The 25,780-nt window shown below is 42.5% G+C and overlaps 1 protein-coding gene, 1 non-coding gene and 1 pseudogene across 2 annotated transcripts; 1 reads left to right on the forward strand and 2 right to left on the reverse strand.

The window, feature by feature from the left end:
* Positions 1 to 1,008: 1,008 nt before the first annotated feature.
* SLC10A6 (solute carrier family 10 member 6) lies at positions 1,009 to 25,521 on the forward strand. The gene is made up of 6 exons (XM_008143581.3): positions 1,009 to 1,385; positions 14,901 to 15,019; positions 16,881 to 16,969; positions 19,897 to 20,072; positions 22,499 to 22,656; positions 23,872 to 25,521. Exons 1-6 carry the CDS (start codon positions 1,009 to 1,011, stop codon positions 24,087 to 24,089), a joined length of 1,137 nt encoding a protein of 378 aa, XP_008141803.2. The 3' UTR covers positions 24,090 to 25,521.
* LOC114232291 (small nucleolar RNA SNORD115) lies at positions 2,677 to 2,762 on the reverse strand (annotated as a pseudogene).
* LOC114232279 (U6 spliceosomal RNA) lies at positions 18,742 to 18,847 on the reverse strand. Its single transcript, XR_003618318.1, has one exon. It is a non-coding gene; the product is annotated as a U6 spliceosomal RNA (small nuclear RNA).
* Positions 25,522 to 25,780: the final 259 nt, after the last annotated feature.

Here is a 25,780-nt window from a genome sequence, read left to right on the forward strand (position 1 = left end):
GTGAGAAAGGGCGTGGCCCCTGCGTTTTTGGAGGTTTAGTTTCACAGACCCATGTTTTCCTCCTCTGGTTTCGCCCGAGGTGCCTGGTTAGGACACACAGAGGGGCCCTGGGCCATTGTGGTCAGAGGCTGACCTCAGAGGCTTCTCAGACTGAGCTCCTGACTGCATTCCCTCCGGTGTTCCCAGATGTCACCAGCAGGCCCGAGGGTGTGGTATCACAAAGCCACACTATCTTCCGAAAGAAAGCGACAGCTCCCTTGCATTATTTTGGGAACAGAAATGAGTTTCCTTGTTTCATGAGGCATAATCAGGCTTTATATCACATTATTCTTGCAGGCATTTCGTTATTGACTTTAGACACAAACTCTACGAGAAGTGGAAAGAAGAAAAAGGGAGACTAATTTTAAAGCACTCTTGAAATGATCCTTAGTATTTCCTACCATTTCCTTAACTGGCAGCCTTTGGCTTTGATATTTTCAACAGAAATTCTTTGCTAATGCTTTGTTAATGACACAGGGCTTTGGTTTAATTGCCTTTGTTTTTAATTTTTTTTTGTTTTGTTTTGTTTTCTCCCAGAATTAGCCTCTCTCTCTCCAAAAAAATTGCATCCTGGCTCTTTGAAATCCCCATTGAATTTGGAGAAATTACATCTTGGCATCCACCCTCCTTTCCTGGAACACAATGTGATGCTGACGACACAGCCCAATCACTCCACTTGACAATGAGTTTGCTTGTCTCGTTTCTCTTTAATATTCAGTGGTGAGTAAGGACAGAAGTGGAAAGCCTTACTTAGCACAGTTCATTATATGTTTCATGGCCATGATAATTGCTTTTACAAAGTCGTAAAGGAATTGATCAGATTAGGGTGAATCAACCTGCTGGCCAATAGCTATTGGAATGATTCTCCATGCGTGACTTTGTTGCATTATTACAAAACGTGGCAGGATAGACATGCCCAGCCGTCTCGGCAGATGTTCACTTGTAATGCTGCCTTAAGGAGATGAAGAGATGAGGACAAATTGTTCCAGCGGCTCAGCCTGCGCTGCCAACAGTTCAGAGGAGGAGCTGCCAGCGGGGCTGCGGGCACCCGGGAACCTGGAACTTGTCTTCGCAGTGGTGTCAGCCGTGATGATGGGCCTGCTCATGTTCTCGCTGGGGTGCTCTGTGGAGATCCGGAAGCTGTGGTTGCACATCAGGAGACCCTGGGGCATTGCGGTGGGACTGCTCTGCCAGTTTGGACTCATGCCTCTTATCGCCTATCTCCTGGCCATCAGCTTCTCCCTAGCGCCCATGCAAGCGATTGCTGTTCTCATCATGGGGTGCTGCCCCGGGGGAACCGTCTCTAACATCTTCACCTTCTGGGTTGATGGAGACATGGATCTCAGGTAAGTTACCCCCGGGAGCTCAGGCTTCCCCTGGTAGCACTTTGCCTGGGGGTGGCAGCTAACTGACACCTTTCATGTTGAAAACTCTGCCAATGTTTATTTAGGTGGAGATCCAAGTGGGAAATATTTTACAGAGACTTGTTCAGTCCTGGAAAGACTTGCCTTTCTGAGCTTAACATGGACTTTTGCTGTGGTTGTCCTCTGTTGGACTGGCAACTACTTTTCTGAGTGGAGGGCTTTGGTTTATATCTCCCAGGACATAAGCTGAGACTCCCAGGAGCTAATGACAGGGGCTTGGAAGCTGTCATGGTGATGGTGGTGGTGGCATAACCAGAGCCAGGCCTTGTAGCTCTACCAGCAAGTGTTGCACCTACTTCATGAAATCAGTGTTTTGGGGACTGAATGAAGGCGTTCAGGGCTACGTGGCTGATGTATCCTGGTTTAAGTGCCGGTGATGGCCTATGGAGTTGACTTGGAGAGCCACATAAAGATTTATGACTAAAAATGCTCTTTCTTGTTGCTTTTCACATGCTTAACATTCATCAGGAGAATCCCACTCCTTTCATGTAGGCCAGTGACCTTATTCCCAATCGTGGTGTAAACAAATACCCCTAAGAGACATTAGACTTTATCACTCACTTATGCTTTAATGAGGATAAGTTAATTGCATATATATTGTGATGGGGGAAAAAGAGAGCATTTGAGGAAAGAATACAGGAGTCACGATTGGAAAAGCGAAAGAGCTAAAAGCAGTATCTTTCTAGATTCTTAGCTTACTGATGAACAAACTGTTTTACGTCCTGCCCAGGGAAAGAACTACTTATAAATGTAAATCTTCGTTTGATGTGCATGTCATTCAGTTGAGATTTATTATTCGATGAATGAATGAATCAGAGGTGCTGACTGTGCTGGGAGTTGATGTTAGTGAGTCAGCTGCACAGGTGGGTGTCTCGTTTCCTGTGTGTGCTGAGTGGGTAACGTGGAACATATTTCACCTATACATTTTAATGGGCGCAGACCAATAATTAACTCGATATGGCAATGTTTTAGTGACCCCACTTATCAGAGATTTTTAAAGAATCACTTGATGCATTGCTAATTAAAAAAAACAAGTCATACGGATATGCATTGCTAATTTAAATACAATAAAGATGATCATTAACATAATAATTGGAAAATGACAAATATCCTTTATTCAAAGTCCACATATCAGCCATAAGTTTTGGAATCGAAAAGTTTTTGGAAAGAAAAGAAAATATTTATTGAGTACTCTGATTAGGCATGAGGTAGATGCTTTCACGTGTTCTCTTTCTCGCTCTCTTTTTTTTTTAAGTCATCATCTCTCTTCAAGACAATATGAGTTCTCATCATTGATCCCTTTCACTTCTTTCTGGGCTCATAATAACCTTGTACATGACCTTTTATTATTCTGAGTTTTACAGCTGAGAAAATTGTGACTCAGGTGGGTTAAGAGCTTGCCAAATGCTACAAATGAGTATGGCAGAACTCGGATTTGAATTCACATCTGTTTCTCATCAGGCTGTAGTTGAGGCACTTTCTTCCAGGCTACTTACACACTAGATCTTCTGTTCTGAATAGAAGCGGAAATCTTTAAACAGTGCTCTCAACCACTTCTGTTTTGGGAAAGAGAACATTTACTACCTTCATCTCTTATTAGCCAACGTTGTAATAAAAACACCAATGAGTAGGAAGTCTATAAAATATAAAGCTCATTTTACTTCCCTTAATTAGCTTTAACTTTGGCCAAATGATTTAACCTGTAAGTCTCATCTCCTCATTTGTAAAATTGGGTTAACATTACTCATTCCTCACAAAACTATATTTTAAGGAGAAAATGTACATGCAGAATGCCAGGCACATAGTGGGTATGCAATAACTATTAGCTAATTTACCCTTTTTCTTTTAAAATTTGATTTTGGTCTCACAAATCAAACAAAACAAAAAAACAAGCAAAAAAATCTGTAAGAAATGACATTTTAAAATTGGGACTAAATATTAGATTTTCAAAAGCTTATAGATACAAGAATCATAAAACTTTAAATCTCAGTAAAAACTGCAAAAAGAAAATTCAGTATTATTGAGTGAAGTAACATCCAAGTTCATTACTTTTCTTCCCACTTGATTACCAATAAAAAGAACTTTTCAGCAAAACTCAATAGATTGTCATAGATAGAAATTCCGTTGTTTTCATGATGGATAAAATTCAGCATTTGGAACAACTACTTCATTTTACATGAGGAAATTGAGATTTAGCTCTATGCAGATCACCCCAAACATGTTTTTCATGCCTTAACTCTGTGTTCATTCAATCTACGTGCAGTCCTCCACGTGTTCATTCCATGCAGGGCATTTCAGAACCAACATGTTTGAACCAGTTTCTGCACTCTGAGTAGCTGATCACGACACCTATGATTTTCTGTCACCTGGGCTCACCATCTGAGCATTCCCCTGCGACTCCCTTCATTCTTCACTTATTCACTCAATCTGCTGTCTAGTCCTGTAGCCCAGCCCCTTGCATGTCACTCACAGCTATTGTTTTCCATCTGTCCCCACTGCCATTACCTCAGGCCAGGCCCTCACAATTGCTTTATTGGCCATTATGGTATCTTTACAATATTCTCCCCACCTTCAGTCTCTCCATCATGGTTTTGTAGTAAGCCGATAAGGCAGGCTCTGGGCTCCGATTGTCTATATTTAAATCCTGACTTGGGACCTCTTTTCTGTAACTGGAAGTCATAATACTTTCTTTATGGTATTGTAAAGAGAAAATGAACATGTGATACATATAAAGTCTTCTCAACATCTTAGGTAGAAACTAATCTAGTTCTAACCTACTTCCCCAGGTCTATTTCCCGTTAATCCCTTAAACACAATTGGTCTATAGTTCAATGGGCTACTCACTGTTCTCTAAACACACCCCACACATTTCCAACTTTCTTTTGCCCGTGCTGTTCCCACAGCCTGGAAAGCCAACTGTTGGCCCGATTCTATCCCAAGTCAGATGTTTTTCTTCATTCTAACTGTTCTGGAAAGCAGTTGGCCCATATGTATGGAGAACCGAAGACATTAGCCTGCCTCTGGACTGAGCTCAGCTGATCTTGCTGGGCTCTCTCACATGTTTGGGCCCTGGCTAACGTAGACTGGTCTTAGTGGCCTCAGACGGGGCTCCCCTTCCCCTGGTCTCTCATTCTCCAGCAGGCTAGCCTGCACCTCATCACATGACAGAGGCAGGGCTCTGAAAATGAGAAAGCATACCAGACCTCTTGCGGCTTGGGCTTGGAACCCGTTTATCATCTTTCATGGTTTTCCATTAGCCAATGCAAATTTCAAGGCCAGTCCAGATTCAAGGAAAGAAGGAGTAGTTTCTGCCTCTTGATGCAGTAAGCTGCAAGGTCACACTGCAGAGGGCATGGATGAGAAAAGGGTGAGTATCTGGGGACATTTTTGCAGTCTACTGTGCTGAGGATGGACAGAATTCTTGTCTTTGAGGGTAAGACGTGGCAACTAAGATCTGGGAGTGCAGTAGTTAAGTGCACCACTCTGGAACCAGTAAATAGACCTGTTACTCATTGGGTCGTCTTGGTAGATGATGTAAATTCTCTGTGCCTTAGTTTCCTCACTTCTGAAATAGGGAGAAACAACCTACTTCGTGGGTTGTTGTGAGGATTGAATGAGTTAATACATATAAAATGCTTAGAATCTCACCTGGCACAATATGCTATATGAGTTGTTATTATTATTATGTGGAGCAGACAAAAGGGCATTGCAGTAGGGGTCTGTGTTTCAGTCTCTGCTCAAAGAGAAGCTGGATATCAGTTTCCTCAGTTGTGAAATCAATGGGTTAGACTGTCTGAGGCCTATGATGGTAAATAACACATATCATAAAATTTTAACCATCCTTAAGTGTAAAGTTCAATGGCATTAAGTACATTCCACACTATTGTACAATCATCCCTACCATCCATCTCTAGAACTTCTTTTTATCTTCCATTAAACAATAACTCCCCCTTCCCTTCAGCCCCTGGCAACCACCATTCTACTTTCTGTCCCTATGGATTTGGCCACGTTAGGTGTCATATATGTGAAATCACAAAATATTTGTCCTTTCGTGTCTGGCTTATTTCACTTTGCATAATGTCTTCAAAATGCATCAGTATTGGAGCATGTCAGAATTTCCTTTGTTTAAAAAGGCTGAATAATAATCCATTGTGTATCATCACATTTTTCTTTTTTGCATGTTGCATCACATTTTGTTTATCCATTCTTCTGTCCATGGGCCCTTGGGTTGTTGCCACCTTTTGGCTATTGTGAATAATGCTGCTATGAACATGGGTTGTAAGTATCTATTGCAGTCCCTGCTTTCAATTCTTTTGGGTATAAACCAGGAGTGGATCTGAGGTCTTTTAAATATCTTGTGGCAGCAGGAAAAGAAAAACAAATGATAAAGTTTGTGTCCTCATCTCTCCACCCCAGTTTTGAATGTTTCTCCTGAAACTATTTGACAGAGATGCCTCTCCTCTCTCCCATAGCACCAAAGAGGTCATTCTTTCTTGTCATCTATTGGAAAGCCTGGCAATAGTTGGGCTGCTTATCTGTCTCACCCACTAGGTCTGTAAGTTCCTTGAGGGTTTTTCCATTTCGGTGTGCTCAGTGCCAGCCTGGTGGTGGTAGGTACTTGATAAACATTGAATGAATGACAAGGAACGTTTCTGATGGCCTCCGTGTGTTACACACGCTTCTCTTGAAATGCAATCAGTTTACTGGTGCGACTCAAGACAGCCCATGTCTTTAGTTTGACATTTGGTATCTGAGGTCTATTTCCCCCTAAGGATGTATTTGTGTCCTCAGCTGCAGAGAAATTCTGACCACTGAGCAGTTCAGTGGCCAATTTTGACCTTTGAACTTTAAAGGATCTCTTGGTTCTTCAGCAGAGACTCTGGAAATAGGACTTCAGATTCTTCAGGTTTGTCTGCCATGGTCTGGTGGAGAACTGATCATCTTAAGAGACAGAACTTAGGCCCAGCTGGTGTGGCTCAGTGATTGAACATCAACCTATGAACCAGGAGGTCACTGTTGATTCCCAGTCAGGGCACATGCCTGGGTTGCAGGCTCGATCCCCAGTGTGGGGCGTGCAGGAGGCAGTCAATCAGTGATTCTCATCATTGATGTTTCTATCTCTCTCTCTCCCTCTCCCTTCTCTGAAATCAACAAAAACATATTTGCGAGGGAGAAAAAAAGAATAACAAAAATAAAAACAGACAAAACTTAGATTGAATCCATGTGACTGTGTGTAAGTTTCTGTAACTCTCTGTTTCTTAGTTTCCTGGTCTATACAATGGAAATGATACCTACACATACCTAGAGTATAGATGAGAAGAGAAAATGTATCTAAAAGCATGGAGCATAATACTTAGCAGGTAGTGCTCAATAAATGCTGGTTATTGTTACTGAGAGGCAGCAGACAGGAGTAACATTTCTATTTGGGGATGGAAAACCTGGCCTTGAACTCTTTTCTAAGGCCAAGTCTGTTGACCCGATCTAGCATACTCCATTTCCATCTGGCTAGCAGATAATTTAAAAAAGTTTTTCAGTGGGGAATTAAGTACTTTCATAGATTTGAAGTTCAGAGTTTCTGATTTTATTGGTTTAAAATGGAAACATCTTAATAATTTAAACCCAATTGCTAAATGGTATACTTATTGATGCTACATCCTATATAATAAAAAGGTAATATGCAAATTAACCCTTACACCCTCACAAGATGGCTGCCTATGACCAGCAGGGGGATTAATGAGGGATGACCAAATGACTGAACAAGCAGGCTGCATGGGGTGACCAGGCTGGCAGGGGGGTTAGTGAGGGATGACCAAACGACTGAATAGCAGGCTGCGTGGGGCAACCAGGCTGGCGGGGGGGCCGTGAGGGGCGACCAAGCTGGCAGGGGAGGGCAGTTGGAGGTGACCAGGCTAGCAGGGAGGTCAGTTGGGGGCTACCAGGTCAGCAGGGAGGGACAGTTAGGGGCAACCAGGCCAGCAGAGGAGAACAGTTGGGGGCAACCAGGCTGGCGGCAGGGGGGGGGGGCAGTAAGAGGCGATCAGGCCAGCAGGGGGGGCAGTTAGGGGTGACCAGGTAGGCAGGCAGGTGAGTGATTAGGAGCCAGTGGTCCAGGATTATGAGAGGGATGTCCTACTGCCGGACAGTTGGACATCCCCCAAGGGGTCCCGGATTGGAGAGGGTGCAGGCTGGGCTGAGGGGACCCCCCCTCCCAGTGCACAAATTTTGTGCACCGAGCCTCTAGTTGTTACATAATGCGATTATATCTAATTTCCACATTTTAAGGGAGGTTCAGGATTTACTTGTTTGTCCAGACTTGCTGAATCTGTCTCATTATTTATTCTCTATAACAGTTTGGGATGGTGATGCCATTCTTAGTGCAAGTGGAATCTTGTTATATCAAAGTCAGATTTTGGCAACAATTTTTCTCTATGTGAATAGCCGAGAAACCCAGGTAGCCACATCCTCTGTTTATACCTCATTGGGATTTCAACTCAGTAAAACCAAAGGTGTGACTTTCCACTGCACTCACTCATGCTCACCGTGTGCTTTCCCAGCCTTGTTGCCATTTATAACTGCTGGCAGGGCACTGGGATCCTCTCTCGCCATTCCCACAAGCATCACGGGCTTGGAGACTTGTGCAAGGATGGAGGCAGTAACCCGTATAGACAAGGATATAGAGTCAGTATGATGTAAATCTCACACTTCGCTTTCCATAATCATGAATCATACCTTTCTGCTGTTTGAGCCGCATCCATGGGGGGTGGGGGGAGGGGAATGCTATCCATATTCTCCAGGAGTTCAAGTGACGTCATATGGAATTCTTTACAAGACTTGGTCAGATGCAGAGCCAAGGAATGTAGTGTTATCACAGACTCAGAGTTTGCAAATGCTTCCCAGGCACACTCTCTTCCTTGATCTGCTTTCTAGCTAGAAGAGAGGTCTTTGCTCAAAGCAAGCATTATTAACAGGATAAAATGATATTAAATGTCATGGGGAATGAAATATATGCAAGAACGGCTAAGGAAAGTTTGAAAGAAAAACTTATGTAAAAGTGTCTGCTCTATCATTTATGAAAACACTGTAATTGAAACAATTTGGTATTTGCTAAGGAAAACAGAACATTTTGAATACCCTTGAACATTTCATGCCTAATGAAGTTGGCAGTTCAAGTTAGTGGACAATTGTTAATGTAGTTGTTAATGTAGCCAATAGTGTGGGCACACTTGCCTCTCAATATGGAAAGCAGTAGAGTAGCTTCATGCCTTACACCATATATAATATACCTTTTAGATGAGTTAAAAAGAATATCAATCTATAAAAAGGTGAAAAGTGGGAGCAATGTTTGAATAGCCTCAGGAGAAGAGGAGTCTTGAACAAGAAACTGAGAAGCCATAAAAAATGGACTGATTTTACTGTCTGAGGGTTAACTGTTTATTATGGCAAAAGTCATACGCATAGTCAAAAATGCACAGTAAACCTGGTAAAGATATTTGTATTACAGATGATGATATGTACCCTAATTTAAAAAGAGCGTCTGCAAGTTGAGAAAAGAAGAAATCAGACAAGCATGGGTGTTTAGAGAGGACCTCCAAGAGGCCAGCAAGCATGAAATACGACCTTGTTGAGAGTCGGGTGTGTAACAAAATAACAGCGAGATGCATTTTTCAAAGTTCTCATGGGAATTATAAGGGACCAGTCACACCCAGTGGAGGCAGGATTATGAAATGCAGGAGTCTTTTTGGGAAATAATCTGGTACTATCTTAAAGTAAAAGACATAGCAATTCCACTTTTGGAAATGTATTCTATAGAAATACTGGTAAAGGAATTATTTCAAGTGAAATATGTCAGAGAATGTTTATTACAGCATTGTTTACAATGCAAACACATTCAAAGCCATTTATTCATCATTAACAAAGCAACTGAAGAAATTATGGCACATTTATATTGTGGCATACTCTGCAATTTTTAAAAAGAATGAACTTAGTCTATGTGTGATGTCCTGAAAGGATGGATGTCTATGATGTGAAGAGGGGAAAAATAAAAGCAACCTAGTTGCACAGGAACATGTATTATGTGATTACTCCAAAAAAACACACCAAAGAATAAACCTCTACTCATTGAACAAACATGTTTGAAACAGGACTGCTTAATAGAAAAATAAAAGAGGGGAAGGGATGTTTACAGATGCTTGTGAATGACCTAAGTCTGGATTTTTGAAAAGGGCACCAATCAGATAAATAGCTGCTCCTTAAAATGTTACATGTGGCCCAGCCGGTGTGGCTCAGTGGATGAGCGTTGACCTATGAACCAGGAGGTCATGGTTCAATTCCCAGTCAGGGCACATGCCCAGGTTGCGGGCTCAATCCCCATTGAGGAGCGTGCAAGAGGCAGCTGATCAATGATTCTCTCTCATCGTTGATGTTTCTATCTCTCTTTCCCTTTCCCTTCCTCTCTGAAATAAAAAAGAATATATTAAAAACATAAAAAAATAAAATGTTACATTTGTACTCGGAAGAGCATGATTTTAATTATGTTTTCATAGAAAGTTTCCATTCCTCTGGATTGCTGTAGGGGGCATCTACCATTTGAATTCAGTGTAAAAGGGCCACGTTGCTAAGATTTTCAAGTCTCATCTGCAGTCACATGACCCATGAAGGACGCAGCAAGAACTTTTTCCAGCACCAGTGTATTAATATGTTGGTTCATCCTTTGGTTCATGGATTTATTCAGCAAGGATGTAGCGAGCTCCTCCAGTGTTTCTCAGCACGAGGCTCTGCCAGGTTCCTAGGGGTGGGAGGTCAATAAGGCCCTTGCCCTCTAAGAGCTCACTGTCTGGGGCACAGCGACAGGACGCAGCTCTCATGCAGGTGCAGAATGCGTGCAGCATGTGAGTAATGCCAGAACAAGGGTGTCCAGAGGGCAATGGCAGCCATCCCCGGAGGAGAGCAGATGGGTGGTACACAGCAGTGCTGAGGACGGAAAAGCCCACGGCCGGCCAGGGTTGGCCAGGAAATGCTTTAGATGCCCCCATGCAGTGTACGCATAATGCTAGATGTAAAATATGACACCCAAGTAAAATATGACAGAGAAAACCTCACCTAACCAGACTGGGAGCAATACTGCACAGTCCCCCACCAAGATGGAAGGGACACTTATTAGTTTACTAGAGACCTGGTGCACGAAAATTCGTGCACTCAGGGGGGTCCCTCAGCCCGGCCTGTGCCCTCTCACAGTCTGGGACCCCTCCGGGGATGTCCACCTGCTGGCTTAGGCCCACTCCCCTGGGGACAGGGCCTAAGCTGGCAGTCAGACATTCCTCTGGCAGCCCGAGAGCTTTCGGGGGATGTCCAACTAGGGAGCGCCTCCTAAGCCATTAGTCAGACACCCTTAGTGCTGCCACGGGCTCCCGCCACCGCTGCTGCGCTGGTCAACCATGAGCCAGCTTCTGGCTGAGGGCACTCCCCCTGTGGAAGTGCACTGACCACCAGGGGGCAGCTCCTCCACCGAGCGTCTGCCCCGTGGTGGTCAGTGCGTGTCATAGTGACCGGTCGTTCTGCTGTTAGGGTAAATTTGCATATTACCCTTTTATTATATAGGATTATTATTATTTTAGAAAATTTATTGTTGAAAGTATTACAGATGTCCCATTTTTTTCCTCAGTGACCCCCTCCACCCCACACCTTCCCCACTCCAGGGCTTCACCACACTTCTTATTTTTATTGTAGAAAACTTCAAATATATAAAAGTAGGTAGAATAGTGAACCCCTATGCATTTCACCCAGCTTTGGAAGAGCCCCAAGCAATTACCAACATAGGATCCACTCATTTCCTCTCTACTCCCCTCGCGGCCCTGGACTTAGGGGCCTGGAGTTGAAGTGGATGAAGTCTGACTTCCCCCCTGGGTTGCACTGTGTGGTGTGCTGTTTGCCCAGCTCATCAGGCAGAGCAGCATTCACAGTGTCCATAAATAGTTCCTACGTGCTTAAGCAGATTGTGTAACATTTTTCCGGCAGTTTAAAGATAAAATAGTTCGTTGGCCTAGAGGATATCTCATTTCCATTTACCTCATTTCCCCTCATTCTTTCACGGCTCTGTCACCCAGAGAGGGAGGAAAACAGCTCGGGGGTTGCGGGTGGTGGTGGGAGGTGGAAAGGGTCGATTTGGGGTGGAGACACCAGAAATTGGGGGAAAGTTGGGTGGCACTAAATCCACTTCTCAGGTTCTCATCCTGCATTTCGCCTTCATTTGGAAGCTCTCTTTTCTTAGCTTTCATGGGATGAACCTCCTGGCTCTCACCGCATCTCTGGGCTTTCCCTACATGCCATGCGCTCTTCTCCTGCTTCCCAGGTCAGAGCTGGGGCCCAGGGGGAGTCTTCCAAAGCTCTGCTCCCAGTTTCTGGCCTCTCATTATACATGCTTGTGCATTTTATGTATGCACTAGGGGCCCAGTGCATGAATTCATGCACCTTGGAAGGAACTGTGGGCCACAAGGCTGCGGTGGGCACAGGGGTGGGTCTTGGCCCATCGTCCGTGCCCCTGCCTGGCCCCTCCCATCATGGCCCCTGGTCCCCTGTCTGCCTGCAGCTCTGCTCCCGCCGCCACCACTCCCACATGCTAACGGTGCTGGGCCCGCTTGCACCCGCTGATGGCACAGAGTGATTGGGGCCAGTGCCAGCAGCATGTGCTAGCGGGTGCTGCCCTGATCACCCCTCAGGAGCAGGGGGAGGTGGAGAAGCCCTGAGGGGCAATTGGGGCTGGCAGCTGCTGCTAGCACCTGCTGACGGCTTCAAGTGATCGGGGCTGGCACCGGGCGCCAGCAGCAGGAGTGAGCACCTGGTGGGATTGTGACATGTGGGAGCAAAGAATTTTCAGTAACCGCCAGAGGCTCGCCCCAATGACAGTGACCAGCGCCCCACCTTGGTCTGGCGCCCCCTCTCACCTGCTTCACCATCCCGCAGCAGCTGATGCCCACCATGTTTCACGCTTTGCCACCTGCTGCTGATGCCTGCCATGTTCCGTGCGCACCCCCTGATGGTCAGTGCACATCATAGTGACCGGTTGTTCGGTTGTTCCACCGTTCCATCTATTTACATATGAGGGTTTTATATATATAGATGCTTATGTATTTCATGTATACATGCTTACGTATTTTAATGTGTAACCAAGTGCTTTTCTCCAGTTAAAATAAGTAAAGACAAAAAATATGACCTTACATATTGGGAAAAAATAAAAACAATATATTACAAATGTATGAAGCAATAACTTATTTCATACAGTGTAATAAAACCACAGTAACCAAGATAACATTCCACCAGAAAAAAGACTGAACTACTGATACATGCTAAAACATGGATGAACCTTAAAAACATGACAAGTGAAAGAAGCCAGATACACATGTAATTAAATTTATAAGAAATGTCCAGAATAGGCAATCCTATAAAGACAAAAAATGGGTTAAGTATTGGTTGCCAGGAGCTTGAGGAAGAAGGGGATGGGGAGTGACTGCTACTGGGGTGGCTTTTATTTTGTTTGATGAAAATATTATGGACATTGTGTTGTTATTGCACAATCTTGCAAATATACTAAAACACTTTATTTATTTTTAAATTTTATTTTATTTTTTAACTTTATTTTTATTGTTGACACTCTTACAGATGTCCCCATTTCTCTCTCCTCCCCTTTCCCACCTCCACCCAGCCCCCACTTCCCCTTCCCTCTGGCCACCACACTGTTGTCTGTGTCTGTGAGTTATGCATGTATGTTCTTTGGCTAATCCTTTCACCTTTTATTCAACAACCCCCTCACAGCTGTCAGTCTGTTCCATGTACCCATGCCTCTGTTTCTATTTTGTTTGTCAGTTTATTTTGTTCACTAGGTTACACATATAAGTGAGATCATATGGTATTTGTTTCTCTCTGACTGGTTTATTTCATTTAGCATAATTATCTCCAAGGCCATTGGTGCTGTTGCAAAAGAAAAGATTTCCTTCTTTTTTATGGCCACACAGTATTCCATTGTGTAAATGTACCACAGCTTTTTTATCCACTCACCTACTGATGGGAACTTGGGCTGCTTCCAGATCCTGGCTGTCATAAATAATGCTGCTATGAACACAGGGGTGATATATTTTTTTTGAATTAGTGTTTTGGGATTTTTAAAGTAAATTCCTAGAAATGGGATCACTGGGTCAAAAGGCAGTTCCAATTTTAATTTTTTGAGGAAACTATACTGTTTTCCAAAGTGGCTGCACCACTCTGTATTCCTACCAACAGTATGCTAGGGCTCCTTGTTCCCCACATCCTCTCCAACATTTTTTTTTGATTGATTGATTGATTGATTGATTGATGGTAGTCATTATGACAGGTGCGAGGTGATATCTCATTGTGGTTTTAATTTGCATCTCTCTGATGATCAGTGACATTGAGCATCTTCTCATATGTCTTTTGGCCATCAGTATGTCCTTTTTGGAGAAGTGTCTATTCAGGCATTTTGCCAATTTAAAAATTGGATTGCTTGTTTTCCTGGTGTTGAATTGTATAAGTTCTTTATATATTTTAGAGATTACCCCTTATCAGGTGTACTATTGACAAATATGTTCTCCCATACAGTGTGTTCCCTTTTCGTTTTTTTTTTAATAATTTCTTTTGCTGTGTAGAAGCTTATTATTTTGATGTAGTCCCATTTGTTAATTTTCTCTTTTGTTCTCCTTGCCCTAGGAGATGTATCAGCAAACATATTGCTATGAGAGATGACTGAAATTTTACTGCCTATGTTTTCTTCTAGGATTTTCATGGTTTTATGACTTATACATTTAAGTCTTTTATTCATTTTAAACTTATTCTTGTGTATGGTGTGAGTTGGTGGTCTAGCTGCATTTTTTGCATATACCTGTCCAATTTTCCCAATATCATTTTTTGAAGAAACTGTCTTTATTCTTGCTTCCTTTGCCCAATATTAATTGACTATATAGGCATGAGTTGATATCTGTACTCCTTGTTCTGTTCCATTGATCTATATACCTATCTAAAAACACTTTAAAATGATGAATTTTATGGTCTGTAAATTATATCTCAATAGAAAAGAACTGTATAAGGAAAAAATCTTTATAACTATAATTAGCAGATCATTTAGGGCAAGTATATCCTCAAGTAAATAAGAGTTAATTGGATAAATGGTGCTGGAAAAAATAAAATGAAAATAAATAAAAATTTAAAAAGAGTTAATTGATGGATGCCAAGAACTGCTAGAAATCTTTTTCTAGACCACACGTCTAGAAGTACTGCCATCATTTGTTGAATAATAAGACAGGAGTGAGCTTCAACTAAGCTACCCCATGTAATCTCTAAGAAGTTGTGTCCAATAGTTACATTTGGTTAGGGAGCTAACTTCTTGTTCCAAACTCTCTCTCTGACACATTATTTTAATTTTACTTTCAGCATCAGTATGACAACCTGTTCCACAGTGGCTGCCCTGGGAATGATGCCACTCTGCCTTTATCTCTACACCTTGTCCTGGAATTTTGAGCAGAATTTCACCATTCCATATCAGAACATAGGTCTGTATGAGCTTGTGCAATGAAAGAGTAACAGGAATGGGGATGGTAAGGATATTAGCTGTTATTTACTAAGTGTCTCCTGTAGGCAGCGTGTTTTTTGTTTTTTTTTTTTTGTTACCTAATTTAATTCTCTAAGTAACCCTACAGTACAGATTCTATTACTAGTTCCATTTCCTAGATTTTCAGGATTAGAGAGATTAAGTAACCTGACCAAGTTTGTGCAGTTGGTAATGGCAGCACTAGAATTCTGACTCAGGAATCTGACCACAAAGTCCAAGCTCTTAACCCCTACTTAAGCTCACCACTTTTGAAAATAAAGCCAGAAAACTTATTAAAAACATTTACATAGTTTATTGTAAAGCAACTGGACTCACCATGACCAAAAGGTTACCTGGATCGCTGTGGCTCTAATGAGACCTCAGTTCCCACAAGTCCACCTTTCACATCGCCTGTGAGCCTTGACCTCTCTGCTGATCAACAGAAATGATTCCTGTTGATTATTGGAGTGTGTCCACTTGTCACAACTATTACCCATATCCTTTTCATTATCTCTCTTCCTGAATATTATTTCTCATCAAACTCTACCCAGCTCCTAGAGATCTCTGTGGACTCACTAGGCTTGGAAGAAAAACTGGGTAAAATGATCTGCCTGTTCTAGTTTGGTCAGAGTGTTTGGAGAACTGGTAGAAAACATGACTCTTAAAAGTCTAACATGTCAATCTGGAGTCTCAAGTCGGCCCTTGGAAGGCTTACAAACCACAGTCCATATTTTAAAAGCATGACTAGCGCCATCTTCTGATAATAGCTGGAGACTATTGACTGTAAAATTTGAGGGAGATCTTAATTTAGAGATCATGATTTTATGTACAACTTTTCTGATTAGTAAGTTACTGAATATATTCTGTTTTGATAACATATTCTGAAAGACATTCATAAATAATTAAAACCCAAACTATTAGGAGCAATTCATATACCTTTGGAGCCAGTATTGCAGGCATTGGTAAGGGGCTCTGGAAATGCCAGCGTACGGATGCCGTTGGCAAGATGACCCCTGCTCTACTGAGCCTGCCTTCAGGGCCTTTATTCGCTTGTGTTAACTAAAAGGCATTTTTTTCCTACTTGCCGTTGGGTTACCTAGCTACACTTGGAGATTATGAGAAATGGCTTTGGTATGTGTAACAAGTGCTGTTTTTTATGTCTGAAACAGGTATTCTTACTTTGTGAAGCAAATGACCCATTGGCGTCCAAAAGGGAACAATAGCTGTGGTTGTGGAGGGGACCCCATACATAGCACCAAAGATGATCACAGATTAAAGAGCATCCTCCTGTTTGCTAACTTTACATTTCCAGTTGTCCCTAAAATTCCATGGGGTTGTCAGAGGGATTCTGAGAGAAATGATGGACCAAATATGGTGGCAGTCAGTAGTATCATATCAGATTATTATGATCTCTGAATGCATAATAATCTGGCCACTCAGTATATATATTAGAGGCCCGGTGCATGAATTTGTGCATGGGGGGGGGGGTCTGGCCACCCTGGCCAGAGGGAGGGGACATGGGCGGTTGGCCGGCCTGCCTGCTAGTCTAACTCCTGGTCGAGGGGACAATTTGCATATTAGCCTTTTATCATATAGGGTATACACTGAGTGGCCAGATTATTATGCGTTCAGAGATCATAATCTGGCCACTCGGTCAATACCCTTCAAAGACTGCCTTCCAAAGATTGAAAAAAAAATTGGAGGTGGATGCAGAAGCAAAATGCAGCTTTAATGAAAGCTTTTATCTGGTTGAAATAGAAATTGTTGAGGCCCGAGGGTTAGGTGAGAGGCGATGCCGCCTGACGGATTTCTCTTCTATTCAGGGATTTCCCTCCTGTGCCTGACCGTTCCTGTGGCCTTCGGTGTCTATGTGAATTATAGGTGCCCCAAACAATCCAAAATCATCCTCAAGGTAAGCAGCTCCGCCTGGCAGTTGGCACATCCTCAGACTCAGAGACGTGACAGATGGATGTAGCAATGACTGAAACAAACAAGCCAGTCACATGCGGTCCCACACCCAGCAATTTCCCCTGCCTGTCCTACATTTTTGGATCCTACCTCCAAGTTTCCTCTGCTTCTCTGAGCCTTGCTCTGTCACTCCCATAGACCCATCAGCCGAGGCTTAGGACACCCCGGAAAGTGTGGGACTCCTGCTGGAGCGACAGAAAGCTGAGGCCTGAGTGTGGTCGGAGAACCCAGGGCCCATCCACTCACAAGGCTTCACACAGGCGCCCCGGTGGCCGCCGGTCAGTGTGCGCGGTGGAGCCCAGCGTTTAGGGAGCAGAGCGGGACCAAGGGCTGTCTTTCGGAAACATCCCCGGGGGAGCTCCTAAGGTTGTAGTTTGTACACACGGGCAAGGGCTGCCGACCACATGGAGGAGCCTGGCCATGGACTAGTGGTAACCGCAGCTCCCGCCTTGTCTTGTGTTTGCCGGAGAACCAAGCACGTGTCCCTGTTAAATGGCTTGTAAAAGTAACTAGCTGGACAGAAGATATTCGCAACAAGGGTGTTAACCTCCTGGGGTGCTTTCCGATTTCCCCGTTATGTGTTGTTTTCTTTATTTATTTTTATAGATGCTTATTTTTAGTGTCTATGTTCTTTTAGTTTGATATATACAATATATATGTTGATTTCAGAGAGGAAGGGAGAGGGAGAGAGAGAGAGAGAGAGAGAGAGAGAGAGAGAGAGAGAGAGAGAGAAACATCAATGATGAGAGATAATCATTCATCGGCTGCCTCCTGCACGCCCCCCACTGGGGATTGAGCCCACAAGCCGGGCATGTGCCCTTGACTGGAATCAAACCCGGGACCCTTCCATCCACAGGCTGACACTCTATCCACTGAGCCAAACCAGCCAGGGCTATCTACTAGGATTGTTTCAGAAGACAGAGAATTGTAGTGTGTGCTACTTTCATGAAGTGTTTAAAGGTGTTGTGGTTATATTTTACATTTATAAAGAAATAAACAGCGGGGGCTAACCGGAGGTTCCGCCAATATGTCTGAGGTCATTTCAGTTGAAGGTTTACAGTTTGGTTCAGTTTAAGCGCTTGCCCTTTGGCTCTGCCTGGCAGAACAGGCCGCTCCATGTGCCTGCACAAATGGACGCTGCTTTCCCGGTTTGGCCCCAAACCAAACCCTGCCATCCGCCCTCCAATGAGACGACGAACATGAGAAAGGGGGACAGGCAGGCAGGTCAGCTGGCACAGCGCTGGAGGAGGCTTCCATGGCGCATTTAGGAGGGACTGTCACTTTGGTGGGAGAAAATGTCTAATGAGGCAGTTTATGGTTATAATTTTGTTTATAAAACAAGAGAAGAAAATATGATTATTGGAACCTCTTACTTTTCAAGTACTCTACCCTGGACTATTTTCTAACAAAGAAAGTCATGATTTTGGTGTTTCCAGATCTGTCAGTAACAATGGGGAAATCAAATATATTTTCTGTAGTTCAGTTTCATTTCTGTAAAGGTCAGATTTAAAGCCCCTTTCCTTTGGCTATTCCATTGGATTTGTGGCAGAAAATATTTAGTAATATGCATAGATATTCTAGACCACTTTGATTAAAAAAAAAGACTGGGAAAATTGAATCATTATTTGGTATATCTTCACTCTGTTCTTCATCCTCTTTTTAAAAAAAATCTAAATCATTGTTTTATTTATTTATTTACTTATTTACTTATTTAAAAAAAAAATGGAACGCTTCATGAATTTGCATGTCATCCTGGCCAGGGGCCATGCTAATCTTCTCTTTATCGTTCCACTCTTAGTATCTGTGCTGCCGAAGCGAGCACTGTTATTCATCTTCCTTTAATTTAAGATCTGATTCGCTTTCTAAACAAATTGCTTTCTGTGAATTTTAAACTTTCAATCCCCATTTTGGTAGAAAGATGCAGAAGGATTTTTATAGTCGCAGGCCTTCTCAGTGTGTTCCAGCATCTTCCAGGGAGGTGAGGCCGTCTTTCCCTGTGTTTGGGCAGTAAAGGTGACCCCTGGAACACATCTACGGCACACTGAGTTGTTTTTGTTTTGTTTTGGTTACCCATGGCTACCTTCTTCTACACCCTCAACCATGTCACCTCACCGCGGGTGCTGAAACTGGTTTGCTGTCAGCATGGTATGAATGGGAGCTTGCCAAGACCCTGATCTTTCCCAAATATTCTGGGTCTTGCTGCTTTCCTATCTGATCTAAAACTCAAACCACTGGAAAATTTTCTGTTGATTTTTTGTTTCTGACAAACAACCAAAGAGACAGCATTCATTTGGGAGAGGGTAGAAGTATTTGTCAGTACCTCTCATGTCACATGAATTAGCTCAGATTGTCTAATGAAGAATGGGTAACTTTCATTTGGAGGAGAGAAGGGCAGGGACCAAAGCAATAAGAAGCCACTGGTGGGTGAAGGGATGGTGGGAAGAGAGTGGGGGATGGTCAGGCAGGAAGGATCTCAGATAAGAGGTTACCAGCGAGGTATCTAAGAGGTGTGTGTACAGGTGCTGGATGCGTATTGTCAGGTTTCACTTATTTCACAAATATGTTCTACCTATGAAAACGACTACGCAATCCTTCTGACCAAATCCTCCACTTAAAGGGAGAAGTTACAGTTCATAAAACAAGAAGACGGAGATTCGTGTTGAGCCTTACCAATTCCTAGCTTTAGCCAAGTCACGTGACCACTTTGGACCTTAGGTTTATTCTCTGTAAAATGATGGATTTGGTGGTCTCAAAGTCCTCTTTTTGTTCTTAAACTTCTAGGTTCCAAGCTTCTTAGAGCGGTGATGGACTTTGCATCGTAGAACCTAAAGACCAAGAAGTTTATGTATTTATTTTATTGGTTTGCTTTAGATTGGGGCCGTTGTTGGTGGGGCCCTCCTTTTGGTGGTCACAGTTGCTGGAGTGGTGCTGGCGAGAGAATCTTGGAATCCAGACATCACCCTCCTGATCATCAGTTGCATCTTTCCTTTGATTGGCCATGTCGCGGGCTTTCTGCTGGCACTTCTTACCCACCATTCTTGGCAGAGGTACAGTTAAACTATCCATAAACTTTGTTGAGAAGAATAAATTAAACGCGTAGCCTTTGCTGTCGGGCTGTGTCTGGAAACTCAGAGTTTTGACTTACAAGGTGGAGGGAATAGGACAGCTCATCAGACAGAGGGTGAAAAGTTCACAGTGATTCTTTATGTAAATGAACGCAAAGGCCAGATTGATGGACGTTGTAATCTGTGAAATTAGGACCTGGGTATTTGATACCACTTGTAATCTGGACACCTTGCTCTTCATATTCTAGTGGTTAAATAGGAGGGGTGAGATGGTTTCACTACATACAGAGATCATCCCAGGGCATGAGCAAGTTCAAGAGATTAAGCATATCTGCCTTGTTTGTGCCAATTTTTAAAAAGGTGCTACTTATGAGGGGCAAGAAGAGAAAGGGCTAACTTGAGAAATAAAATAGAAATTTACCTTAAATATTATCATTACAAATGGGGAACATAATTTATAAATGCTGTGAAATATTAAAAATGATAATATTCCATGTTATTGGAATAGATGAGATGAGCATTATTATACACTGTTGGGGGTAACATAAATTGGCATAAACTGTCTAAAAGACAAGTCACATCAATAGCCTTATAAATATTTATAGCTAACAGTGGTTTTACCTCTGGAATTCTGTCCTGAAGCTATCAGGTAAATGCACAAATATTGATATGCAAAGATGTTAATTGAAATGTTATTCATAAATATAAAAAATAGAAACAATTTAAATATCTAACAATACAGATTTAATTCATGATGTGGCTATGTGATGGAATATGATGTATCAATTTTAATTTTTTTGAAAATACTTAACAGATAAATTTGAGTTAAAAAAGAAAGAAAACAGTATGCATTTTGAGTCTCATCTTGTAGATGGAAGAAAAAGAATTTTATGCATAGAAAAATACTGGAAGAAATATACCATATGCTAATAGTGTTTATTTTGAATAGTAGGATTAAGACTAATTTTAATTGCTTAGCATTTTTGGTATATTTTTTATGTTTTTCACTGAGTATGTAATTCTCAATTCTTTTAAAATCAGAAAAGAATTTTTGAAGAAAAGTAAACTATGCAGTTGAATTCCAAAGGTGGCGTTTGGGAAAAATGTAATTGGCCTCATGCTGTTTCCAGTTCACTTGGGAACGTTTAGGATTGTACAAAGTACGGGGTGAGGTTCCACAAGAGTATCTCATTTACTTGCTACAAAGCCTCAGAGATATCATCAATAGTTTGCAGAGAAATGAAGCAACTTGACCAGGTTCATTGAGCCAGAATGTGGTAGAGTTAGGATTTGGACCTGCGTTTGCTTCCAAAGTTAGGAACAGGGACTGTTGAGCAGTTGAAACATAATTGGATCTGGAGAGAAAGTATTCCTATAGCAAAGTGTAGTCAACAATCTCATTACCCATCCTCCCCCCACCTGATGGCTTAAGAAAGATCAGAACTGGGATACTGCATGTGCCCAGTGAATGAATGGCCTCGGTGTGAGGCCCAGCTTGTAGCTTAGTTGTATGAAGGTAGGGTAGTCTGAAGAAAGCATAGCAAGCAATGGGGCCACTATAAATAAAATGAGAGCCACAGAACTCGTCCTGTGACAAGTGATGACATTTTCACTCCCACATTCCACACCCACATTCCGGTCCAGCTTACCTTCTGAACACCTCTCTTCTCTTCCAGCCATAAAAACCTGCCGACTCCCTTTACAACCTGAGACAGGTGAAACTGCTGACTCCAGCCCTCAAGGCCCTGCCTATGTCTTCTTTTTTCTTCCTCTTGCTTTTTCTTTTTCAAGTGAGGTTTCTTTACTTATTTTCTTTCTTTGCAATGAGCAAACCAATAAAATGTAGGAAAGTGGAAAAGGTTTTTGTGTTTACTTCCAAGTGTTGTTTAGCTTATGCTGTTTCTATCTCTACCTCAACTGTCCCTTCTCATCCCCAAGCCTCTGCTCTTCACAGATTGGCTTACAGCACGTGCCGTGCCTCCGGGGAGGCCGAGCTCACACCTGTCCCTGGAACTGTAATTTCAGTCCTTGTCCCACAGTAAATGCCTCTTCCCCTCTCCCCATCCTTTAATCCCACGTCCTCTGTGGAGCCTTTTCTAACCACTGACGCCCCTTTTCTAAATGTCCACAGCATCTCCCCGATTTGTCTGGTGGCGGCACTGAATTTTCCCGTGTGTATATCTTGACTTTCCAAGCGGATTCCTAGGGTGGGGTTCACAGGGCCCTCCTCCCAGCTGCCTCTCAGGAGACCACCTACAGAGTAGGCACTCGGCAAGTAATGATTGAACGAGTAAACATTTTTAGGGACCTAAGCCCACAGCTTACATTTATTGCTATTTGTAAGAGAACATGTAAGAATAGTCCTTATTGCTATTATGTAACTCTTGAAAAAAAAATTTTCATTGTAGGTGCAGGACAATATCCTTAGAAACTGGAGCCCAGAATATTCAGATGTGCCTCACCATGCTGCAGCTCTCTTTCACTGCCCAGCAGTTGGTCCAGATGATTAGCTTCCCCCTGTCCTATGGACTCTTCCAGATGTTGGATGGATTTCTCATTGTTGCAGGTGGGTAGAGCCCTGTTGGGTACACTTGACTGAAAATTGTTGACCCACCTTACCAACTCCCTTTTCAGTCCAAACATGCACGGGCTGTCCTCGTGATACATTTTTTTTTTTTTTTTTTGGCAAATAAAATGCACAAACGAGATCCTTTGCCACAAAGTGGAAGTTTCACAGAAAAATATAAAAAACCATGGGAAAGTGAGCCGACGAAGATAAACAAGTATGCTTCACACAAAAATAGTGCACGATCAGAACTTAGATTTCAGGATTGATCAGTCACCAGGAGCAATCATTCATTTCAAAACAGACACTTACTATGTTTCATCAAGAGCCAAATGTCAAGTTATTTCACAGTGTTCTTGTGGCAAAGAATTGTGCTGAATGGCTGTGACATATGTTTCAAATATAATACATACACAAATATTGAAATTAATTATGTGTGTGTGTGGAGGGGGCAAAAAAGGTTTACAGTTGTTCGTATGGAAAATAATACAAATAATAAACAAGAACAAACTCTGTGTTTCACATACTGACAACTATACACCTACTTTTGCCCCACCTTGTCTGCTGTCTACCCATGTAGCCAAATATATGTCATTTTGGAATCAATCACTATTTAGACTCATAAGGTAAATTTGAAAAAAAATATAGATCGGTAGGTATGAACACATGCATTTTAATCTTGGGCCATGGTCAATTTTTATTATTGTCAGGGAACAGGCGCTGAGTAAGTCTCAGTGATTGCTGATATAGCTGATTATATACTGATTACTGATACAACAATCAATATAAGAATACTGGGGGTTTAATTTTCTAACAAGATAGGGGAAATCCTAACAGACACCTGGACTTCAAGTCAAGCTTGAATGCCTTCTCCTGGTGAGACCGTGAGGGAAGGAACACGGGATTCCCAGCTCTCCTCCCGCACCCAGGGGAACGCTCATTGGAAGCCCTCCATGGGAGTTGCTGACGGACTGACAGAATAAATGGATGAGCTGTTGGTGAGCTGATGACTAAGTCTCTTTCACAAATGGTCCAGTCCAGACAGAGTCACCATTTTGATACACTAAATTGTTTTGTTTCATAGTTTCCTGCGTGTTAATACACACATGACCCCAAACAAACCAATTCTTAAAGTATGGACAAGCGCACAAGGTCACCAAATTATAATCCTTACTAACGTGATTTGTTAAATGACTTGTGTGTTTTCACATCTAGCATATAAGTTGTACAAGAGGAGACTGAAGAATAAACACAGAAAAAAGACCCCGGGCTGTGCAGAAGGCTGCCGTAACAAGAGCTCCACCTCTCCCCAAGAGACTGGGGCTTTCTTGGAGGTGAATGAAGAAATCGCTGTAACTCCTGGGACTTCGGAGCCGATGGATCCCCCCCTGGCTCTTGAGCCAATGGGCCCCATCTCCTCATGTGCACAGTAGGGGCTTGCTGGCCCGACTGGACGCCGGCTACCTCCGCCGTCAGTAAAGATAGTGAAGGCCTGATGCGTGGATCTCATTGGCAAGGCCTGTGGGAGTGTCTACATTTTTGTGTGGATTGTAAATTGTCCCAGGATCCCTTTTTGAGAATGTATTCTGCCTATTTCAGGGAGTCCTTTGGGGTTTACACAACATATTTACTAGTTGCTATGTTCTTGTCTTCCCATTGTTATGTGCGGTCGTCCTCACTTGTGGCTTTTAACCACAGGAGGGTAGGGACTCTGTAGAGATGCCATCTCATATTCAGGGCAAGGACAGTCTGAACGCCCTTGGCTTTGGGAAGGTTCTTTGGAGCCCTGGGGAGGAAGCACTCAGGTCTTAGAAAACATGGGGTCTTTTCTCAAATGATCGTTAATTCTTAAGGGCTTGAAAGTCTTTTTGGATTCTAAATGTAATACAGATTTAGAGGAAAGTTAACGAACACTTGAGGTTAAAAGGTGAATGTCCCATATTTTCACTCCCCAGTGATAGGCACATGTATATCCAATTGTTGTTTACACATTATATCACTTTAAAAATACTGGGCTCTTCCCACGTAGACTGTCTAATAAGTCACTTAATGACACATTATGGAGTTTCTTCACACGTCGGTCTGTGTTGACCTGCCTCATTCTTAGGACAATGGCTTTGTAGAAGCATCTCACTGCGGGGAAGGATGGGCTGGTTTCACCGTTCCCATTCATGGGCATTTAGAGAGCGGTCAACTCACTGGCATTACGATGCTGCTACACGTGCCTGTGCCCTTCGGGGGCATTTCTGTGGGGCCACTTTCTACAACTTGAATCGCCGGACCAATTGCACAGGAAGACGCTGGACTCTGCTCTCCGGCAATGCTGTGTGCGCAGCGGTGCCGAGAGGGCCTGGTTTCCCATGGCCCCAGCCAAAGGATGATCAATTTTGATTTGTGAGAGCGTCTCATTTAAAGCCGCATTTAATCAATTCTGAGTAAAGTATTTTTTGCATGACCACTTGCCTATTCATGTCCTTTGCCTGCTTTTCTATTTTATTTGTCCTTTTTGATTGACAAGTGTGAACACTTTATGGATAGTGACCCGTTGCCCCGTTTTGTCAGTATTTTACCCACTCATTTATCTTTTGCTCTTCGGTAATGTCTTTTGCTGTACAGTTTTACATTTTTTACATATTAAGCAGTATTAGTCTTTTAAAATAATGTTTTTGACCTTGATCTCTGTCCAGTGTTGGAACTTTATATTTTTATGTGATTGTGAATTGTGAAAGGATTCCTTGTTGAGAATGTATTTGGCCCCTTTTCAGGGAGTTCATTTTGGGTGTTTACTAGCTGCTGTGTGTACTGCCTGGCATTGTAGAGCCCATCCTCCTTCTCTATTCTTACATTAAACATATTTTCCATATACTTTTATCTTGATTTTATGAAAAACTAGGCATGTACATATTTTATCCCATTTTGAATTTATCTTTCTGTATGGTGTGTTAAGAACGTAATCTTTTTATGATTAATTGTCCCAATATCACATATTGACTCATTCATCTTTTCTTTACTGATTTGAAATGCCTCCTTTATCACCTAACTTCCTATATAATATATTTTTTGGGGGGTCGGGATTCCATTTGGTTCCATTTTTTTTTCTGTCTATTCTCATTTGTAAGTTTTG

The sequence above is a fragment of the Eptesicus fuscus genome, chromosome 2, assembly GCF_027574615.1.
Source record: "Eptesicus fuscus isolate TK198812 chromosome 2, DD_ASM_mEF_20220401, whole genome shotgun sequence".
Lineage (NCBI taxonomy): Eukaryota > Metazoa > Chordata > Mammalia > Chiroptera > Vespertilionidae > Eptesicus > Eptesicus fuscus.